This window comes from Solanum dulcamara, chromosome 9 (genome assembly GCF_947179165.1).
Source record: "Solanum dulcamara chromosome 9, daSolDulc1.2, whole genome shotgun sequence".
Taxonomy (NCBI): Eukaryota; Viridiplantae; Streptophyta; class Magnoliopsida; order Solanales; family Solanaceae; genus Solanum; species Solanum dulcamara.
In genome coordinates this window covers 8,418,578-8,441,843 of record NC_077245.1, presented here as the reverse complement: position 1 = coordinate 8,441,843, position 23,266 = coordinate 8,418,578, and the positions used below count along the sequence as shown (strand labels likewise).

At 35.4% G+C, this 23,266-nt stretch overlaps 1 protein-coding gene across 5 annotated transcripts; it reads left to right on the top strand.

The window, feature by feature from the left end:
* The first annotated feature begins 8,342 nt into the window (after positions 1-8,342).
* Positions 8,343-23,045, top strand: LOC129902277 (uncharacterized). Of its 5 annotated transcripts, none has more exons than XM_055977435.1 (13): positions 8,343-8,574; positions 8,698-8,862; positions 10,435-10,552; positions 11,622-11,718; positions 12,699-12,805; positions 14,490-14,612; positions 14,929-15,082; positions 15,847-15,907; positions 16,002-16,384; positions 17,141-18,707; positions 20,795-21,194; positions 22,236-22,297; positions 22,527-23,045. In XM_055977435.1, the coding sequence occupies exons 2-11, from the start codon at positions 8,735-8,737 to the stop codon at positions 21,039-21,041; spliced, it is 2,985 nt and encodes a 994-aa protein (XP_055833410.1). In that variant the 5' UTR covers positions 8,343-8,574; positions 8,698-8,734; the 3' UTR covers positions 21,042-21,194; positions 22,236-22,297; positions 22,527-23,045. The 5 variants fall into 5 exon arrangements, with proteins under 5 accessions (XP_055833410.1, XP_055833408.1, XP_055833411.1 ...); XM_055977433.1 differs by having other exon boundaries at positions 20,795-21,202; XM_055977436.1 differs by lacking the exon at positions 22,236-22,297.
* The last annotated feature ends 221 nt before the right edge of the window (positions 23,046-23,266 follow it).

The following is a 23,266-nucleotide window of genomic DNA, read 5'->3' as shown; positions in this document are numbered from 1 at the left end:
CCAAACAAAACCAACAAAACATACAACCAAAGAAGTGTGCAAGCTGCTGTAACCAGTACTATTAGCTTGTATTTGTTCCTTGTCTGCTGCAAGTTGGTGGAGCCGTTGCAGATGTTGATGGAATGCATCTGGTATGCATGGAGAGGTGATTGGAGTAGGTGAGGCCCTTGCATGTGTGGCTGTTGTCTCCCTTTTTCTGAGACTTTGTGTACCTGCACAAACAATTAACCAAAGAGCTACACAAGTATGGGAGCTGTGAGGGCTGTTGCAGTCCTGTAGGCAGCTTCTAGTTGCCTCCAAAGGGGAGTTGATCAGCTCCTTTGAAGGTACCTTATGTGCCAACCAGGATGGGCTTTGAGTACAAGGTTGTCTCCCTCTGTTTGACTCTTTGTGGAACTGTACACAGCTTCTTGTTGCCTCCAAAGAGAGAGTGATCAGCTCCTTTGAAGTGTTCAGCTCATTAAAGTACCTGCACATGTCCACAAAAAAAAGACAGCATGCTAACAAGAATTGTAGATGGTCCTTCTGAGTTGCAGGGTGAAGTTGTTGAAGTTGTTTAATGCTGCTGCTGGGGCTGTTGTTGTGGAAGAAAAAGGACTGAATCATAATGCTGGTGATGCATCCCTGGCTTAAAAGTTTGACTGAAGGTGGCTTGCACTTTGGAAGGATCCAGTGTTGCTGTTTGATGTGCTTGTATACAACTTCTTCTTTCCTTCTTAGCTGATGTGTTCGACTGCTTGTTGTTGCATGTTTCTGTTCCTGCACATAACAAGTGGACATAGCAAGGAGCTCCAGGAATCTTGAGGTGTAAGATAGCTGTTGCAGGTGCTGCATCAAGGAATTTGGCTTGAGAGTAGTGTTTGTGTGTTGGTGAATTCCTAAGCTGCCAGGTTGTTGTCTCCTCAGTTCAGAATATGAAATGGGGAATAAGTTGGTGGGATTATATGTTGATGAATCAATCCAGCAACCTGCAACAATACAACAAACAACCAAAAGCAAAAAAGAATTTGCACCAGCTATCAAAAAAGAAAGTTCTTCCAGGAGTGCTTTGGAGTCTGTCAGAATTTTCAACGACGCTCGACTAACGTCTCCAATTATCCGATTGAGTTGAAACTTCTTGAGATATATCCAAACAGCCCTTTCTTTAGTTCTGCAAGGTTTGGAGATTTTTTTTTCAAGTTGGAAAAAAGGCCCTCCCTTTAGGCTTAAGGCAGCTGAAATTTTCGATGTCGCTCGCCTAACGCCTCCAATTGTCCGTTTGGGCTGAAACTTCTTGGGCCTTGTCAATATATTATTTTGTAAAACCCTGCAAAGATTGGAGCCATTTGGACAGGTCCACATGCTGCATCTCGCCCTGCACATGCTGCCCTGCTGAAGCTTAAATGTTGCAGGGTGGTTGGAAGTTGTATTTGTGCTTTTCTCTATGTATTTGTTGTTAAAGAATGTTGATACATCACTCCAGGGACCCGAAATAATACAACAACCAAAAACAAACAAAATAAGGCTTGCACAAACTAGCAAAAAGGAAGGGACCTCAGTAAGAGCTTTGGAGACTATTATCTTTTTCCAAGTCGCTCGACTAACGTCTCCAATTATCCTTTTGACCTGAAACTTCATGATGTTTGCATATATGGCCTTTTCTTTATCCCTGCAAAATTTGAAGGCTTTTTGCCCAAGTTGGAAGTTCCAAAAGGCAAAATGCATTCTCTTTAGGCTTAAGGCAGCTGAATTTTTCAATGTCACTCGCCTAACGCTTCCAGGCTTTGGACAGGTCCTCATCACATCACGTCTTGATCGCTTTGAAATGACAAAAAAAATAAATTGTAAGCCACACTTAAGCACATCACATGCTTGCTGTATTAATATCTAACATAGTCACATCACATTTCCTTATGTCAAATTAGCAACTGGATTAGCACCTAGTGGCCCAGCATTAGTAGCCACAACTTTGTGACTTTCATCACTCACAATCATAATATATTGATTACCCAAGGAAATGGACTCATGAGTAGTATTTGACTTCTTGCCTGGATATATGTCTCATTTAGCACCACCAATCCTATTAAATTTCTCATGTAAATAATCTCAAACAACATTAGCGATAGTTCGCATACATGATACCCCCAAGAGGCCCTTTAGACAAAAAAATTCATCATCCAGACAACACAATAGAATTCACCGTTTCTCAATGATTTTTCAATTCAATCGGAAACTTATCTTTGTTACAAATTCTATCTATCATTCTCAATTATTTCTTCATAATAGGGCTATTCGCATGGATCTATACCAAATTGAGTAATACCACTAACATATGATGGACTGAGAAAGAGGAGGATTGTAATCAAACACATCTTCATTTTAGCTTACTGACTCTGCAACTCCATTTTCAGTTTTCACTGTTGTCAATTCTTGGAAATTTTGAGCAGAATTCACTCATAACTATTGAATTCTCTGTTGCGCGAAGTATCAATTGAATTGTTTCAACTGCAGAATCGTATTGATTAGTTAGATTTATTAGCGTATTGCTCTGATATATGTAATTATTCTAGAATTAAGTAAAACCATAGCTTATGAGAAGAAAGAAGAACTCAGAAGAGACAGGAAAGAGTAATACCAATTGCATTGTTTTCAGTAAATGATCAATTATACATCAAGTACCTTATATAAATGTGCTGCTAAAAATAGCTAATCATCTATATTGTTAGGAAGTTAATAACAACTAATTTTGAAGTTAGTTATAACTAACTTTAATAGAAGTAGAATATTCACAAAGTAAGAATACAAACGCACCTCTAAAACATTTTATTTATTTATAAGAGCTATTATAATCTAACAGTAACACTGCATTTGATTTTAGCGAATCCTTTCTAACCCCATTTCTTTTCCCAACTATTATTCACTAAATAATTTTTTTCTCATTTTTTCTATTCACCAGATCTCACAATAAACACGATATAAGTTTTTCTTTTTTTTCTTTATTAATTTTTCTGTAAAGAAAATATCTGTTGTGTCTAATGCATTGGAATTAGCAGGAATTGAACATTCCAAAGGTTGTCTTTCAATACATCCTTTCGTTTCTTTGTAATTTAATTTATCAATGTTTAATTTTATATATTCATCTGTCTTGACAATTTCACGTCATGTGGACATTAACATTTATTTTTTAACATAATTAAATAAAAAACATTTCAATAAAATTAGTGAGATAAATTTTAATAAGAGACTTAAGTGTATATATATATATAAATACAAATAAAAAATAATTATTTACATATTTATTGTTTTCAGTATGGTATTTTTGAATAACATAAATTCTTTATTTGACCTCACGTGATAAAAATATTATTTAGGCATTATTTATAAAACTAAGAATTGATTCTAGCTAATAAGATGTTAGCAATGTATTTGCATTATCTTATCTCGGATATTTTTATAAAAAAATATTTTTTGATATAAAATTTGAGTTGTTTGATTTAAAGTTCTAGAATATTTTTAGTAAAAATTAGATAATTTTTTTATAATATATATAAATTTATAGTATTGTTTTTTTAAAATAATTTTTAATATAGTTTAAAGTGAAAAATAAAATCATAAAATTTAGCATTCAAAATTTGTGGGGTTTAAATCAAACGATTTATTTTTTCTCACCCCAGCCAACAACAACAACAACAACCACCCAGTGAAATCCCACAACGTGGGGTCTGGGGAGGGTAGAGTGTACGTAGACCTTACTTCTACCAAGGTAGGACGACTGTTTCCGAGAGACCCTCGGCTCAAAAAAGACATAAAAAGGGGGTCAAATAAGGTTAAGAAATTCAAAGCGCTATAGGAAAATAAATAACGAAGGCATCACAGATAAAATAGAGTAATCACAAGTACTGAAAGTAATAAATAGTAACAGAAATAGCAGAAATGAGAGCACAAGGAATTGTAATGTGCTAATGCGCCTACGAATAGGGAAGAATAACGAGACTATGTACTAGCCTTCTACCCTAATGTGGGTCCTCCACACCCAGCATCACTCATTTCTCTTATTAGTTCTCAATATTATTCCACTAAATAAAGATTCAACTTCACATAATGTGATTAAAAAAAATTATCTTTGAAAATTTTAAACACAGGTTTCACAGGCAGAAAAATCTTTAGCTAAAACATAACATCATAAATTAAATTTACAAGCAAATATATGTTTTTCATATAGCTAAGGTAATGCCAAGATTAGCCCCACTCACAAACCCACCGGAGAAGAACCTTGTAAATTGTTTTCGAAAATATTCCTCAAAAGTAGGTCACACATGGCCACTGCTTAGTCCATATTCATTATCATGGATATTCTCACCCCAGCCACTGAAGTAATATTTTCCAAGGAATGTCACTTGCCAAAACAATATTCAAAAGCAAGCTTACTGGATGACCAAAAAAATTTGTGGAAACAAGAGCAATCCTGAGCAAGTTCAATGTCAATGTACCCCAACTCAAGAGATTAACTAAATACTTCTATTTTTAATTTTTATTTTTATTTTACGTCTATATCCAATTGTATGTAGACTTTCCAATAATGAATTAAAAATGTCAGGTATTTAAAAATGCAATTAAACGAAAGGCCATATTTACAATGTGGCTATAACTTCATGAAAGATTGTTATAAATTGGCTGAGCGGAAATTGAATACAAATTAGAAATATTGCTGCTCAACTACAAATGAATCTAAGAGATCACTTGTATATGCATTGCCCTTATTTTGACAATTTATGAAAAAAGATATTGAACTAGTTTCAAAATCATACACACGCGGCTTCAAATTGGAATCAACATGCGAATTGGATATGTTATTTTAAAGTATTTGTTAAATAAGTTATTTTTATAGAATATTAATATGAAAAATTAATATAAAGTAGGGCAAATTTATCAAATTTGAATTAATTTATATTTATTTTAAATAAGTTTAAAGAATGGTTATAAAAAATGAAGATAAGAGAGATATGTGTAATATCGTAAATCACAAGAGAGATGAATGTAATAGAGCAAAATCTGAAATGAGTGTGATAGAGCAAAACTAAAGAAATGTCTCTGAAATTATCCCTATTTTTTTTATTCTTTTTCTTTCTTTTATTGCCTTTTCATCTTAATTCTCACTGGAATTATAAGTCACCCGTGACATTTTTTCGGCATTCTTCTTTATATTTTTTTTCTTCTGATCTTCTTTTTCTTTTTGTAACTATACTTCTTCCTTTATCTCACATATATAAAGAAGTCAGAGTTATTTTTTTTATCAACAAGGCAAAATAAACTCACATTTAAATTCACAATCCAAAAAAAAATGACAAGCTTGTTTTTTTATAATCAGATCGGAAATTTCTTTTTATAAGTAAATTAGAAACTAAAATAATTAAAAAGTTTAGATTAAGGGTAGCCAAACCATCACTAAATCACCACCAAACAACTATTAGATCAATGTAAAATTGAGTTATAAACAGTACTCAATAACTCAATTTAAATGAACAAACTTTTATAGCCTTTCTATCTTTTCTTAAGTACAAATATTAAGGTAACTAATGCAAGGCGTGGGGTGGCGGGTGGCCTGCGCCTTTGCCCCTTTTCTTTCTTCCGTTTTAAGTTGCCCTTTTTGAATTCTGGCAACAATTTTTTTTTTGTCTTTGAGCTCCGAACTCATCAATATAACCCCATACCATACTGTAGCTCTCTTAGACATTAATATAACCTCATAGGCATCACATAAACGTCCTCTTAAGTATCAACATAGCACCGTGGGCATGAACATATAACCCTTTTAGACAATCGAGTGACTTGTAAATGAACATGCCTCAATATAACCCCGTAGATAATCATAATAGCCCATTGACTTCATATTAGCCCCAAAGGCGATCTGAATAACTCGTATGCTTCCACTTATCTCAATAGCCCCTTAGCCAAGTCGTACATAGCCTCGTAGGCAAATATCACATTTATGTAGCTAACCACAATAGCTCAACGAACAACTCAAATAGCTCAAAAACAAGTAATTTAATTATAAGCAACCTATATGAATAGTCTCTAAGCCATTTCTAACATAGGACCGCTATTAAAAAAATAAGAATCTCGACAAAGGAAGAACGTAACAACTCGAGCAACCAACAACAAACAATTCTGGCTACAGTAACAATCCTGTTATATTACTCCTAAGCTTTAAGGAAACATGATGAAAGAAGGAAATAACCTTAATATATCTTTTTTCGACGATTTCAAGCAATCTATTGACTTTTGCGAGATCCCCCTAATTGATACTATAACAAGGCACAATCAACACACGAGATATAAGGTACCACGATAATCCGACAAAAGATATAGATTTTCATCAAAAATACTATCCAAGGTCTAAAGTAGTTATAAATCGATGAAAGAGCATTTTTACCTTGCTATACACCCTCGTAATAGCACCAAGAACACCGTATAGGGATAATACCCCATCGTTACAACACCCCCGAAGCTATATCACAAAATTTACGGCCTAAACTATGCCAAAATGACGAGCTCGTGATGTAGAACAACTTTCCCAAAACTTGCAAGATAAGAACACAAGAATCTTATATGGAGTGTTTTATGGATTGGGGGGGGGGGGGATTTTCTCTATATTTTGAGAGCTGGAACGTAAAAATGGAGAAGAAATGAATGTGATCTGATATAAACATCTTCCATCAACCTTGGGCCTAACTCACGTGTTTGCTTAAACAATCTCACAAAAATGTGAATATCTCTCTATTCTCAAGTCGCATGGATAAACAATTTAGTGAGTTAAAAACTAGAATGTAGACTTTCGATTTGATAGACCATGGACCCTTTAACTCTTTTTAGATTTGAAAAAAAAAATCTTCGGGAGATTTGACCCAAATTTTAGAAAAACTTTTAAAAGTAAACTTGCGATAGCTGTAATTCGACTTTTATTTTATAACTTGCTTGACATCAAAACTTAAAATACGACTATTGAATCATTCAAATTCATCATACCACATCCTTCTTAATTAACTTATTACTCCATCTTAATCTTATCACGACGACACGAGTTAATCTATACATTTCAAAAAGGCAGAATGTTACAAATAAAGTGGTTTTCTTTATCCTAATCATGATTTTGTAATATATATTTTATTTGGGTGTTATATCTATCGCTTCATAGTCAAAACATACATAAAAAGACTAGGGTGAGCAATTTGAGGTCCAACATGCTCGAATGGGCTTTTTGACTCACCACTTTGTCCTCTTTAAATTATATGAAAGGTAGAAATGATGAACGATTTGTACTATTTGATACGTACATAATGTTAGATTTTAATTTGATAGATAATTCATAACTTAATTTATTATTCATTGGTAGAATGTAATTGTTTGAAGATAGATATGGTGCAATTATGATTATTTTATTCCTTAGACATTTCAACTTATTCCAAAGTATCCTTTTATTAACGTCCTTATAATTTTCTAAACACGAAATTTGGGTATTATGTATTATTACAACATTTTGAGCACCCTTGTGCACAATTTTAAACTTGAGCGAGGATGTAAATATTTGGCAATTTTTTTTGAGACTTCTATTGTAGTTGTTTAATATTTTGTTGGCTAAACACCTTTAATATCAAAAATAAAAAATAAAAAAAGAAAAAAGTCTTTTACGTCTAAGAAACTCGGTTAAACAAATTATAAATTTGTTACGAGAGTGATTTTCATTTTTAGTTTGTTTGGCCAAAATCTTAAACTTGTTTGTGTACGTAGAGATATGAGTTATTTGGCCAAAAACAAAAACAAAAAGAAGTATTTTTAATAGCAACAAAAATATCTTTTCTCCTATTGGGAATAAATTATAATAATACTTTTAAAAAATTAAATTTTCTTAGGAAGTTATCTTTACCAAAAAAATTATATATTTATTATAACTACTCATCAATTAACATATGTACCTCTTAAATATAAAATACAACCACCTTCACCTATTTCCTTTTTGATTTGACTTCACTTATATTGATTAAAAACTAAAATATACATACATTTATATTTTAAAGTTTAAATAAATAAAAATAAAAAACTTAACTTTTCATAAAAACTATTTAAACTTATGTCTCTTTTTAAATATTACTAATTGTATAATGAATTTCAAATTGATCAAACACACTTTATTTATTAAATATTAAAAATAAATAAATAATACTTTTCGAATGAATTGGTCTAAAGCAAATAAATTTTCAAAACTTGTTGCTCAAAATAAGATTACTTTTAAAAAGTTTTACCCTTTTTCTTTTTGAAAATTACTGGATCACGAAACGACTGGTCATGTTATTACAGGTAAATTAGAACGGCGCCTAACGGCGTGCCGGCAAACAAGAAATTATGAAAGAGTTAGTGGGTCCCACTTTCCTGCTGTGAAGTTTCTCTCTGTGCAATTAATCGGTGACCATTCTCAGATCTTCACAGGCCCTTTCTTTTCTTCTTCCGATTCAGCTAAGACTCTTCGCCGGCAGGATCCGACCCGATAACAGTCAAGCTTCCTCGACCGGACCCTAGCTTCGCTTGATCCGAATTCAGGTCAGTTTCTTCATTCACTGTTTTTAGTTCACAGTGAATTCAAAGAGTAAATGGTCGAAATATGTGGTCGAGCATTGTGTTTTGTTGTAATTGCGATGTTGAAAATGTGAAGATCAATTCCAGCGACTAGGCAGTTGTAGAGTGAGTGAGGAAAAGTAAAATGCTGCGTATACCGTCTACAATTGAGGAACAGTTGGTACTAAAAGCAATTAGAGAAGAATGTCCTTGGGAGAATCTTCCGAAGCGGCTTCAGTCCACGTTAAATTCCAAAGAAGATTGGCACAGAAGGTTTGTTTTCATTTTTCCAAATCATGTTTATGGTGGAGCCTACTGGTTTTGTCCAATTCTGTTGTTGGAAGCTATAATTAATAGTTCCATTAAATTCAACTAAGCATGTTTATGTTACTCCGCGAGTTATGACACTTTGATTCGCTCTTGTGTCTCATATGGAAGCAAAGGACGAAAGTTTTTAGATACGTGTATGTTGAAGACATAATTAAGTAAATAAAAGTGTCGAATCTAATAGTTTAAGCTTTTACACTTCAACATAGTATTAGAGTAGAGTTTATGGTTTCAAATCTCACCACCATCCTTTGTCAAAATTTAAAATAAATCACATGCTTGACCCATGAAAACGAATAAGGCCTGCCGGCACATGATGACGTGAGTTGAGATCTAATTGAGTAAATAAAAGTGTGTCAACTCTAACTGATTAAGCTTTGAATGAGGTGGTTATGCTGTTCAACAATTTCAGAAAGAAAATATGTTCAGACGGGCTTTAGGATGATGCAATGCAGTCAACTTTCTAGCAATCTATGTGAACTTTTGTAGGATATATTGACTTCAGGTAAAACTTTTGTATGACTGTCTGCAATTAGCTATGAAGTCAACAGTGTACATGAGGCTATCACTCTTGAGCGAACTTGTTATGATATGTAATGAGTTTGGAATAATTGTGTTTACTATGACCGTCTAGGTTCATTTGAAAGTGAAATGCTAAACAGTTGTGAGTGGTGAGATGGTTCATTTTCTTGACATGAATGTTTTGAGGTCTCGGTGGAAGACAAGTTGCGGGAGACGCGACTGAGATGGTTTGGGCATGTGAAGAGGAGAGTCCCAGATACACCAGTGCGAAGATGTGAGAGGTTGGCCATGGATGGTTTCAGAAGAGGTAGGGGTAGGCCGAAGAAATATTGGGGAGAGGTGATCAGACAGGACATGACGCATTTACGACTTACGAGGACATGACCTTAGATAGTAGGGTGTGGAGGGCACACATTAGGGTAGAAGGCTAGTACATAGTGACATTATTCCCCCTTATCCGTAGGCGTATTAATGCACTATGATTTCTTGTACTCTGATTTATGGTATTTATGTTATTATCTAATAATACCTACTGTTTTTTTGTGCTTTGATTATTTCGTTATCTACTTATCTACTTTTAATATTCTTGTCTGACCTTTTTCTATGCTTCTATTGAGCCGAGGGTCTTTCGGAAACAGCCGTCCTACATTGGTAGGAGTCAGGTCTGCGTACACTTTACCCTCCCCAGACCCCACGATGTGGGATTTCACTGGGTTGTTGTTGTTGTTGTTGTTGAATGTTTTGAGGTCTGGTGTTAGTTTTAGGACTCCACCAGCTATTACATTTCATGAACACTCTATTTTGAACTTTAAGGGTAGAGTTTGATCCCAATAATGTGCATTTTGTGATCATTAATCAACTTCTATTTTATTTTATTGTTGTTTAACATCGTGGACTCACTATAAGTTGACTATTTGTTCTCTGGACCATCACCTGCTATTCTTGCATTTAGTAATTTACTTTGCTTTTATTTTCATCTGAATGGGCTTTATGCAGGATAATTGAACATTGCATAAAAAAGAGACTCATGTGGAATACTTGCTTTGCTCGTAAAGTGTGTAAAGAAGCTGAATACTATGAAGAAATGTTGCGGTATCTCCGAAGGAACTTGGCGGTGTGTATCGCGTGGAAATTGTTTCTCATCCCATGTACCATAAAGTTGTTGATTTAGATACTACTCAAAAATAAGTCCTACTTTGAAAATTTAGTGGCAATAAAAGACGAAAAAAAAGATGTTTTTAACTACTAATATAGTTTTTCTCCTTAAAAAATTCTTGTTCTATTGAAGAAGAAGACTTTTTTTTGGTTTCGTATTCTGATTAATAAGTGGACAGAGTTCCAAATAAAGAAGCTATGCACTTTTCAGTGTTTCAATCAGTTTATTTCTTACATGTGACATGCCTTACTTTTGGGAATCAGTATTCATGTGATATATCTTCAACTTAGATAATCATATGCTTTTTGTAACTCAAGAGTGTGCATAGCTCCATAAGTTCTTACGTAGAGACTATTAAAAATATATATCGTTTTAATCGTGAATCATCTTTTAAATTTTACAATGTATTGGTTTCATAGATACAAATTGTAAGTCATTAGGAAGTCATAAAGTAAGTTTGTTTTTGTTGTGAGAGATGGTAATCAAAACATATAAGCAAAGACAATGTTTAACATCATTTACTGAATAAGAAAGACTTACGACAACTGTTTATTTAGTCTCTTTGCTTGTTTCTTTTGTTTTTTCTGTGGTGGGGGAGAACTAAAAAGAATTGTGCGTATTTGAACTTTTGGGCATAGGTAGAACTCTTGCTTTTGGACATAAGTACATGCGTACCAATATAGACTCGTTCATCCTTTGATCTTGGTTCTTTGTTTTTTTATTTGTTCTCTATTTTGTTCTTAATGCCTTAATGCTTAAGAAGCATACAATTATATACTGAGTTGGTGCACTCTCTGCTAAATTAGTTCTTATTAATCTCCTGATATTAAAGATGACATGTCATGGATTAGAGAAGTTATTAGTAGAAGAGAGAAGAATTAGAGTAAAAGATGTCCAGCTAAAGATAGGAGAACTTTTAGTCAAATGTTGATTCTTTGTTTCCTTCAAGATCTGTGAAAGTCATGCCTTGTATATGCACCTTAGGACTAATGCAGAATAATTTAATGTCATTATGTTCTATTTGCAGCTTTTTCCATATCACCTAGCGGAGTATGTTTGCCGTGTCATGAGGGTGTCTCCTTTCAGATACTATTGCGACATGATTTTTGAAGTTATGAAAAACGGTATAGCCTCCTATAATGTTAGTTCAGAATTGACTATTGAGGGTGTATAGCATTCTTGGATTATGTCCTAAACCTCTTTGCTTAAGATGATTGCACTTTTCAACAAAAAGCTTATATCTTCCCTCTGTGCATTTGTCCAAGTTTATATGCATTGAAACTCTTTCACTTTTAATTACTTATTTGAGGCTAGTATTTCTGGAAGATAACTCTTTGAATAGGTTAAATAGTTCTATTCTGCTTTTTATCCAGGATCGGCTGCTCCCCCCTGCTACTGCAGTATGAGCATTCTTGTCAGGAATGCTTGTCATTAAAGTCTGTGTTCCTCTTGTACTCATTTTTACGCAATCGTTGTAAATAAAAGATGGTTGCCATCGCATTTTGACACCATTTGATTAGGCATGGAGGTTAAGATATTAGTTCTTATTAGTTTGACTTGTGTATTATATTAGTAGTAATGGATAGCAATATTGAAGCAATGGTTAACAAGCCAGTTAGATGGAGAAATACATCAGTTTAAACAACCGGATAGTTAAATATCTAGACTCTTGAGATAATATTGTTAGTTGAATATTATCTCAAAAAAAATATTGTTAGTTGAATAAGTTAACATTTTTGGACATTTCAAAACAGATAGGATGTGATATAAATTGATACGGAGGGAGCATTTACTCATCTTTAATAAGCTATTCTACATTTCCACTTGTGTCATATGCACTATGTTGCCCTATATGGTCTCTTTATTAAAAACTACTTGACATGTGCTGCCGAAGAATTTTGGTGTTTACTGTCAAATGTTTATACCAAGATTTCGGCACAGTTTCCTGTATTTGACTGTTTCTCAGTGGCATAATTTCTAAGGATTACAAATTTTAACATGTACTTCTTGCTTCGGACACTTAGATTCTCCACAGAAATTTCAGGTTCTTTGTAATTAATTCCAGTCTTATGGGGTTTCTGACTCTCTGTTATGATGATTGCAGAGCAACCCTATGATAGCATCCCAAATTTTAGCGCTGCAGATGCCTTACGGCTTACTGGAATTGGAAGAAATGAATTTATTGACATCATGAACAAGTGCAGATCTAAGGTATTATCAAATAAAACTTACCAGTGTTCGAATTTATTGCGACAGATTTTCATAAAGGTTATGATGTTCCATGAAAGCAGGCTTTGTTAAACTTATAATAGTCAAGGAGTAGAATAGAAAGTCAAAGTACTGCTGGAAGTTGTTTTTTACGGAAGGGTTTTGTAGGATTTAGAAAGTCAGAGTACTGCTGGAAGTTGTTTTTTACGGAAGGGTTTTGTAGGATTTAGAAAGTCAGAGTACTGCTGGAAGTTATTCTTTTTGGGAAGGTTTTGTAGGATTTATATTAGGTTCAAAACTGTTTTATTGTGTTTAGAATTAGGGTTATTTTGTGATGTCTTACTTTGTCATGATATAGGGTTCTTTGCGGAACAGTTTTGACTCATGATTTTGTGTATTCTTTTACTCTTAACAAAAAAACTGCCATTTTGCAGATTATAGATGTTTCCATTGCTGCTTAATTTATCTCAGTTGGAAAATAGAATCCATCGTTATTTCTTAATTTCCTTTTGCTGTTAGTTTTTTATCCACTACTTACTGCACCAAGTCAACTACTATGCTTGCAATTTGCACTAGCAATTATATTATCCATGGCGCGGACTTTTTGGGCCAAGGGATCAGTTTCACTTGCTGTTCGAAAAGAAAATTCTTTCCCATTTTTATTTCACTGCTTCTGAATTACCTAAGAACTTCTTCCCTTTGTACTGGTAGAACTTCTTCCCTTTGTACTGGTTTAAATGGCCTAACTAGCTTGCGGACATTTTAATACAAGTGATTGAACTAGTGAAACCCTCCAATGTTGCCCTTTAACTGAATAAGGTGATGATCTACGGTGGACTCACCAACATTAGAAAGCTACCAGCAGTAATCATTCTTGAGTTCCATTTCTGCTAATCCCATTCACAAGGATGCCCACTTTCATGATCTTTTTGTGATAAATCAGAATCTTATTGATACCACACCATGAATCCATGATGGTGTTAAACCTATGTATCAAGTTGCCCTCTGGGCTTCAAGTGGCATTTGAGGGATTTGTGAATTAGGCCACAGGTTCGAGCCTTGCGCCATGCAAATTAAGCTTGGTATTTAAGTGCAGAAGGATAGAGGGGCATACCCATTATCGCCGAGTTTCGAAGGCTGTGTTTGGTCCTAAGGGTTGCCCTAGACAGATTTTTCGGTCATAAAAAAATATGCATAGAGATGAAATTTGTCGCAACTACTCTTAGCTAACAAATTGTTCCAGTCATGTATAAAAGTGGGAATCTTCTTTTACATCAAAAAGACTACATGAAACATTCTTTTGAAGTTAGCCATATCTATTTCACTTTCATGAAACAATGTTCATTCATTCATTACAAACTGTCCAAAAACAAAAGACATAATGGTATAGTTCTCCCGGCAGCACTCTAGCCCTTCCAGAAGTTTTGTATATCCTCCTGCTTGTTGGTGTCCCCGCTTTCGGGGGTAATTCAAAATAGGGAAGTATTGACTACAGAGAGAAAATAATACACGTTTTGTCTAGTAAGACAAATGAAGAGTGCTAGTTGAATACCTTAGTCCCTTTGCTCAAATTGGTTGGTATTCAGCGAAGATCTATTTATAATCTCACCCTTATGAGCTCTGTGGCTAGTCTAAGGCTTTTCTTCTTGTTCGTCTAGTTAATTTCAGTTATCTTGGATCTTGGCAGAAAATTATGTGGAAGCTTAATAAATCAATAGCGAAAGAACTATTGCCTACACAGCCAGTGGACTTTGTTATTGAGCCATGGTGGGGAGTTTGTCTTGTCAACTTTACGCTAGAAGAATTCAAGGCAAGTCAACATCTCATTCAATCACTCACATTTCTGAAGCTTCTTAACTTTTATTAGTGAAAAAGTAAATTATTTGACTTGCAACCAAGAGTGTAGAGAAAATATTCACTGGAGGCAAAAAATAATGGGTGATTTCTTTCCATCAGCCTAAGCCTTGGTAGGCAAAGTTACCTGGTACCTATGCTTGTAGGAGACAGCAGGTACCCAGGTTAATGATTGAGGTGTACGCAAGTTGGCTTGAACTCCACCATCATAAAACAGATAAATTATATGACTTTTTGACTTTGCAATTGATGTATGAATTTTGTTTTCATAGAAACTGACTGAAGAAGAAACAGCAACAATAGATAAAATCTGCAAGGAAGAAGCAAACTCTTTCATTCTTTTTGATCCTGAAATTATTAAGGGGCTTCATTTGCGAGGACTAGTCTACTTTGATGTTCCTGTCTATCCTGATGACCGTTTTAAAGGTAATTTCGAACATTTAGACACCATTTATGTTTCTTTTTGTAATATTTGAAATAGATCCATCAACATTTACTACTCTTGGTTAATCTTTCTTCATTTTATTTTTGTACATCATCTAGTAAATTATATGGGGGTAATGAATAAAAAAAGGGGCAGCCCGGTGCACTTAAGCTCCCGCTATGCGCAGGGTCCGGAGAAGGGCCCGACTACAAGGGTCTATTGTACGCAGCCTTACCTTGCATTTCTGCCAGAGGCTGTTTCCAAGGCTTGAACCCATGACCTCCTGATCGCATGGCAGCAACTTTACCAGTTACGCCAAGGCTCCCCTTCATGGGGGTAAAAAAATGGGGGTAATGAATAGTGCACCTAAAATTTACTTCCATCTGACATATTTCCGAATTCCAGCCACCCGCCTAGTGCAGAATACAAAGTGTCTTTAACTTATCTTTTGTTTGGATCTGGTTGGTCCTATCCTCAAATCCCATGCAAGCAAATATCTTATGTAGTCTATTTATATTTGAGTTCAATTGCTTTCTCTTCAGCATGATGGCATGTATATATCATATTCATTTTAACTTAATCATGACTCCTGACCCAAATTTACATAAAAATTCCTAAATTAGCCTACGGTTAGGTCTACTTAAATCTTCCAATTGTAATCAAACAAAAACTTGCGTCTAACTTCTGAATATCTCTCCGACTTTTGTACTATCTATCGAATCCTTTCATCTGAGATCTTAGGTTGTTCATACACAAAACATTGCAGTTTCAAGGCTCGAAGGATTTGTTTCTAACCGAGAGCAGTCCTATGAAGATCCAATTGAGGAGTAAGGCACTTTCCATTAACTCAGGAATATCATATCATATTTCCATGTGGTTTACACAGTGGTCTATATGTAATATGTCACCTTCATTATCCAGGTTGCTATATGCTGTTTTTGTGGTTTCAAGTGAGAATTCAACTGTTGCTGAATTGGCTGCAACATTACAGGCTGATCTTTCTCAACTTCAAGCAGCTGCATCTTTTGCTTGCAGATTGGGATGGGCTGTCAAACTAATAGACCCTGCATCTATTCTGCAAGACCCTAATGTCCCAGGGTCACCTAAGAGCCTTCTGAGTGACGAGGAAGATGGCTCTCATGCCAGCTTGGGCTCTGCAAACGTGTCCGCTGATGGCAGTGCTTTTCAGCAAGTAGAAATTCCATGGACAGAAAATAATAGCAGGAGTTCTGGTTATGCTCGGGTTGCTTTTCTTGTTGATGCTAATATAACTTCTTATCTTATGATGGGATCTGTATCACCAGGTTTCTCTTCTCTCAGTTGTATTTTCGTGTTCCGTATTCTCACTACTTTGACAAACCCCATAGAATAAACAGTTCCTGGAATGGTGATTCAATTCCATTCATTATACCTAATGCATCATAAAAAGCAATTACCAACTGGTGTTTCTAAATGAAGTGGAGTTTTTCTGATACGTCTACAGTATACCTATTGAATTTTTTGTTGTGGATGTTATGGCTGGTGTTATGTGAGCTGAAACTACTCATGTTTGTCGAAGTTCCTAATGAACTGCTACTAGATTACTGCCAATGAACAGTACAGTTATATGTGAAAGTTAGCTTTTCTGCAAGTGCTAGGAAAAAGCTTGGTTTATTCTTGGGAAACATGACAGATCTTCCCAAAAAAGTTTGTCATGTAATTAGAGCTTAGCATCTTTCTGCCGCAGCTCAAGATTGTTTTTTCTGGGTTTAGAGCGCTTTTCTTATGCAGCTCAAATATCTTTCCCCTGATTAGGTTGTAAGGACCTTTTTGTTTGATGTTTTCCCTACGGTAAATTCTTGAAGTTGTGCAACCGTTTCCATATGCTAAATATGATTGTACACCAAACCTTTAATTTGTGTTTCATTTTTTGATGCTGTTGACATGTTTCATGGATGGATCTCAAGTTCATTGGTTTTTATCCAGATGTATTTCTGTGTTTGCAGTATCATAGTATCAGTTTTTTCACTCCGCAATATCTTCTGCAATGCATTTTGAAGTCTGTAGTAACTGTTTTGCAGGTCTAAAATCTCATGCTGTGACTTTGTATGAAGCGGGAAAACTAGGTCATGCTAGTATTGCAGATCTTTGTAAAGATTTGGGCACACTTGAGGGGGCCAAATTTGAAGGCGAACTGCAAGAGTTTGCAAATCATGCATTTAGTCTTCGATGCGTCCTGGAATGTCTAACATCAGGTGGGGTTCCAGCTGAAGAAATAGAAAAGACTGGCATTATGTCTTCAAGAAGTGAGGATGCTTATTCAATAACAAAGGATATTTCATTTTCTGAAAAATCAGGAGATACCCCTAAAGATATATCTGAGCTAAATAATGAAGATTTGCTAAATTCTGAAACACCTAAATTGCCTAAGGATGAAGAAACTCTATCAGGAAAAAAATCTGAAGAAACAGATCAATCAGACTGGGAGTTAAAACAGGAGATCAGTTCTGAGACTGATGAAAAAGTATCTGCGGACAACTTAGATGCTGATAAAGGGGTGAGGAAACAGATAAAATACCGCGTGGATATACTCCGCTGTGAAAGCTTGGCTGCTCTGTCACCGGCTACTTTAGATCGTCTGTTTATGCGTGACTATGACATTGTTGTATCCATGGTGCCCCTCCCCCCTTCTTCAGTTTTGCCAGGACCAAAAGGCCCTGTTCATTTTGGACCTCCCTCCCATTCATCTATGACACCCTGGATGAAATTGGTGCTATATTCTGCTACAGCTTTTGGACCTCTATCAGTTGTTCTGATGAAAGGTCACTTGTTAAGAATGCTTCCTGCCCCATTAGCTGGCTGTGAGAAAGCACTTCTATGGTCATGGGATGGATCTTCCGTTGGAGGTTTGGGGGGCAAGCCTGAAGGGAATTTGGTAAAAGGAAGTATACTTTTACATTGTATAAACTCACTGCTCAAGCAGTCTTCTGTCCTTGTGCTTCCCCTCAGCAGATATGATCTTAATGAGGCTGGAAAAGTTGTTACATTGGATATTCCCTTGCCCTTGAAGAACTCTGACGGTTCAACAGCTCAAGTAGCGGAGGAACTAGGACTGTCCCCCAAAGAAACTTTCAATCTGAATTCACTATTAGCTTGTCTGTCTAACAAACTTAATTTTTGGACTATTGGTTTTATTCGCCTGTTAAGACTTTACAAAGATAGAGTCCAAGAAAATATTGCACCTGCTGATGATAAGTATGAATGGGTTCCACTAAGTGTAGAATTCGGCATTCCACTGTTTAGTCCAAAATTGTGCAATCATATATGCAAGAGATTAGTTTCCTCACAACTACTCCAAACAGATTTATTCGGAGAGCATCATGATGCAATGCAAGAGTTGAGAAAGAAATTGCGAGATGTTTGTGCTGAGTATCAGGCCACAGGTCCAACAGCGAAGTTCCTTTACCAGAAAGAACAGCCAAAGGAATCATCCCGGCATTTTATGAACTATGCAAGTGGAAGGTGGAACCCCATTATTGATCCTTCTTCTCCTATTTCTGGTGTCTCTAGCGAACACCACAGACTAAAACTTGCTCATCGACAGCGATCTCGAACAGAAGTTCTGAGTTTTGATGGCAATATTTTGAGGTGCATTTTGATCAATCTTTCTCACATTTCCCTGATTGGTTATACTTTTCTTTCTATATCTTCATAGTTAGAATTTCCTACATATTGCACTTAAGCTTTGATATGTGTAATGTATAGTGGACTAATTAAGTGCTGACCTCAAAGAGCTTGTTACTAGTTTATGCATCTGTCTGGAGTCTAAGTAAGGGATTGTGAAGCTAGTATATCATTTTTGCCTTGCATGTCGCACTGAGGCTCGGTGGAAGGATAGTTATAGCACAAGTTTGGAAGGGATCAAGGGAACCACAAAAGCTTTCTTCTAACCTTCTATACAAAGCCAAAGTGCAACTGGAAAGGCAAAAACAGTTGTATAAAATTGCAATCGAAGTGCAACTGGAAAGGCAAAAACAGTTAAATAAACTTGCAACCAGAGTGCAACTGGAAAGGCAAAAACAGTTGTATGAAATTGCTTACAAGTAACAAGAGGCTCTTATTTGGTGAAATACTTTAACAAACTTAATTTATTAAACAAAAACATTTTAACAAACATAATAATGTGAATAAAATTAGATTTCTCTGAATAACCTTTTGAGTATTGAAATAGGAAATGAATTATCTGAACAATTTTTGTTTGCTTGTGTGCTGCAACGAGTGACACTAGAACTAGTAGCAGAAGACATAGTTGTTGCCGACTGGACCTCTTGTGCTTTGACCAAAAGTCCAGGAGATTGCCAAGGACTTATTTAACGTTGATCCAGATCGCTGGTTCCTTTCCATGTTTCAGCAATTTGATTTCATGAATTTAGGGGTGGAAATTTTTGTAATTAGCATGATATCTGGAAAATGATTCGCTTGTGAAGCTGATAACTACACTGATTTGCCCATCTGAGACATAAGATGCCAACTTACTGGTGGTCTCTTATTGTTCTACAAGCACTTTCCCGAGGATTTCATCTCATCAGGACAGAAACTTCTTAGGAAAAGGATGCCTAGGATGTTTTCTTGGTGCTTGTCAGAAGGACGAAATAAATAAGGGGTATTTTACTTAGAGTTCCCTGTTAAATTCATTTCTCTTGCTGACTGATGGAGAAACAGTCATTGATGATCATTATCGAGTATATGATTGTCATTTGTGGTGTCTTGAGATGTAAAGTTGTTTGGTATAGGACACGTTTCTTGGGAAGCTTGCAGAGCCGGGGTATTATGGAAAACATGATTTCCTGATATATATAAGATGCCAACTGCTACCTTTTGTGTTCAACATGCTTAGAGAGGGACAAGAAAATTGGGACATAACTCATTTCAAAGTAACCTATGGTAAAAGGTTTTTGATGTTGCCATTGAAGCATGGAGCATTTACCGACAGTGTCTGTCACAAATTGGTTCACAGTGGTTGTCACTTAAAACAGAATAAATATGAAACAGTTCACTTGTTGTATATGCACTTTCGTTGAGTTGAGACATGATATGTACTTAGTTTGCTAACCATTGATGTCATGGCATATCCGAGGTGCTTTTTCTTTCTTAGTAGGTCTCTGGAAGCCTTTGACATTTTTGATCTCTGACCATGTGACATAATGGTATGCAATATAGTCTTTCCAGTTTGACAGCGAAGAAGAATTCAAACTTTTAACCTGCTTCCGGCATTAACTTTCAAAGATGCCGAGCAGCTGGTGAAGATAATTAGATGTCCTTTACCTGATTGCATGTCAACATTTTTTTTTTTTTAACCTCGAGACTTGGCTTGTGTTGCTTGAACATTTATAAATGACTGCATAATTTTAAGAATATTGAGCTAGTCTAATATCTCTCACTTAAGATCCTTTTCTCTATTGATACTTCATGGAAATCTAACTCTGCCAGATCGGCCTCTATAGAATCTGGATAACTCACTGCACCTGAAAAAAGTAGAAGAGGATGGACAATAAAGGCTATTTGACAAGAACAGTAGTATAACCATTCCATAGAGGATAATGTGCTGTTGTGAACCATTTTAGACGCTTATGTAACTTTGTTTCTGAAGCAAAGCATTGCTTGAAATTCCGAATGGCTCATATAGTTTCCTCTTTCTAAGTTTCTGTAATCATTCTTTTCAAATGAATTTGCAGATCATATGCTCTGACTCCTGTTTACGAGGCTGCCACCAGGCCAATTGAGGAATCTCCCTCAGTAACTACTGCTAAGGTTGAAAAAGATGATGCTGAGAATAAAGAAGAGATATATCCTGGTGTAAACCTTCTATTTGATGGATCTGAGCTGCGCCCATTTGAGATAGGTGCTTGTTTGCAGGCTCGTCAACCTGTGTCTTTAATTGCAGAGGCCTCTGCAACATCTGCTATTTTTTCAGTCAAATAGTGTTAACGGATATCTTCAATGTTCATGTAAGAAAGATGTGCTCTAATGACCAATTTTTCGAGAGTATCATTGGCTACCGGACCTTGCTTTGCTGCTACTGGTTCGTTGGGTCGATTGTCTGTCCTTGCATTGATTTGATGACAACATGGGAAGGTATTGAGGTAACAAAGGAAATTTTGTGAATTTCTTCTGTTTTAACTATTATTTTACTAAAGAGTGAATCTTGATTGTCCTGAGGTGCTAGCTACTTCTGAATCAAGTATTATAGGTCCAAAAACATGTAATCTCAATATCCTTGTTATACCGAAATCTATTTTTCATTTTATTTGAACTACAATAATCTGTTTTGTTTCCTTGTTGAATCTTTTGATCTTCATGACCTACTAGAATTTATGTCAGATGAGGCGCTTATCTATTACTTCTTACTAAGCTGTCATGCAACAGTCTGGTGCATATATTCATAGACGGTGCTTAATAGGGACTTTTAAGTCAAATGAAGCATAAAAGGCTTGAAAGCTTTTTGGAAAGCGAAGCTGCCAGTTACATGTATTATATCTTAAAGCTACAAGTTGCTTTAAGTCATTGATTGTCTCAATTTCCAACATATAAGCCTTCTGTCAAGAAAGTAAAGGTGTTCGGGATATGAGGCCAAACTCTGCATATTGCTAACCTTAGCATTCCCGTTTTTCTTGTTTTCTTCTTTGTCCTCTTTCTCTTTTCCTGATCTTGCCTTCTCTTACATGCATAAGTTTTCATAAACTCTTCAAGAATTTTGAGGAGCTTCTATGTTGGAACTTTTTATCATAAACCTAAAAGTTTTTATCGTGTATAGAAACTTTAGCGACTGCTGTTTTTCTCAAAAAAATGTATAAAAGCTTTAGTGTCATTGCTGGTGAGACTAGTGTGAAGCTGAAAGTTGCCTGCAGATGCTCACTTGTCACTCTAGGCTTACTGAGCCAGTCTTACCAGTGCTGAGAGCTGTCTTACCCAAAAAAGTAAAATAAAAAAGAGAGAACCTCCCCTCACAATTATTGAGGTACCCTGAGAAGTATTTATGCTCTTTTTGAGATAAATCTGGAGGTTATATGTTCCTTATTTGAATGACTTTTCCTTTCATGATTATGATTCATCAATTTGTTGAAACTACATCTGCTGTTACATTCCATTGACTCTTTGCTAATGTCTCAAAACTAGGATCTGACTTCTCATTGTATCAGTTGGATGGGGTTTACTGAATGGAGAGTCTTTTTTTCCTTGTAAGTAGCTGTTTTGATTTGGATGGAATACAATATAATAATCTAGCTTATGTACCTTATATGGCTGGTAGATGTTGAAAAAGTAGGACCCTGTTTTCCTTAATTTTGTAATAGATCAAAAAATAGGATAGAGGCATCTTATGGTTCAGTGTGCAAATAGTGACCTTGCAGAATTTTTCCTGTTTAGAAGTTGTCTCTTTGCACTTATTTCCTCTTGTTTCACTTGCAGGTGGTGTTTTCTATTTGCAAGAATTTGGTTGATGCAGGTATTATGCTGAGTTCTGTTATTTTGTAGAAGAGAAGAGAAAACCATGTGTATTCATAGATGGAGGTATGCCCACAAACTAGCTAAACAACAGAGCCTTGGATTGCACATAAGATATGTGAATGAAATGAAGGTGAAAAAAATCAAACATGTGTATTCTGTAATATGAAATTAAGGCTTTGACATAATGAGGAACTAAACGAAGATGTTGCTGATGTACCGCATTTATTTCCACGTGTATCTACTGCTATCTGAACATCTCATCAGCTGAGTATTGGTGTTTAAGGCTCCATTTTTATTCGAAGGAGCTTGGAGAACTTGATATGGTGTAATTGAGAAAAAAAAGTTGACATTCAAAGATTGTCAAAACGAAGTTGTGATTGCAAACACTTTTGCTTTTTCCCTTTTGGTTTGTTTTATCACTTTATGGAAAACAATGTATATATATGGTTTTGGGAGAAATTATTGTGGAATTTAGTTTTATGGAAAGACGAAACAATTGTTGTCAGAACGGTAACATTCATTAATTTGCTATCTTTTTGTTTTAAAGCTCTAACTTCTGCATTTTTACCCAATAAACTGACCATGATGTTTTTGAGGTTAATTGCATGTTACTTGTAGTTTTCTTATGGTTTAATACATCTACACCCTTTAAAGCTTATCAGCACTCAGAATTAAGGTTTATTCTAATTGAGCACCTGAAC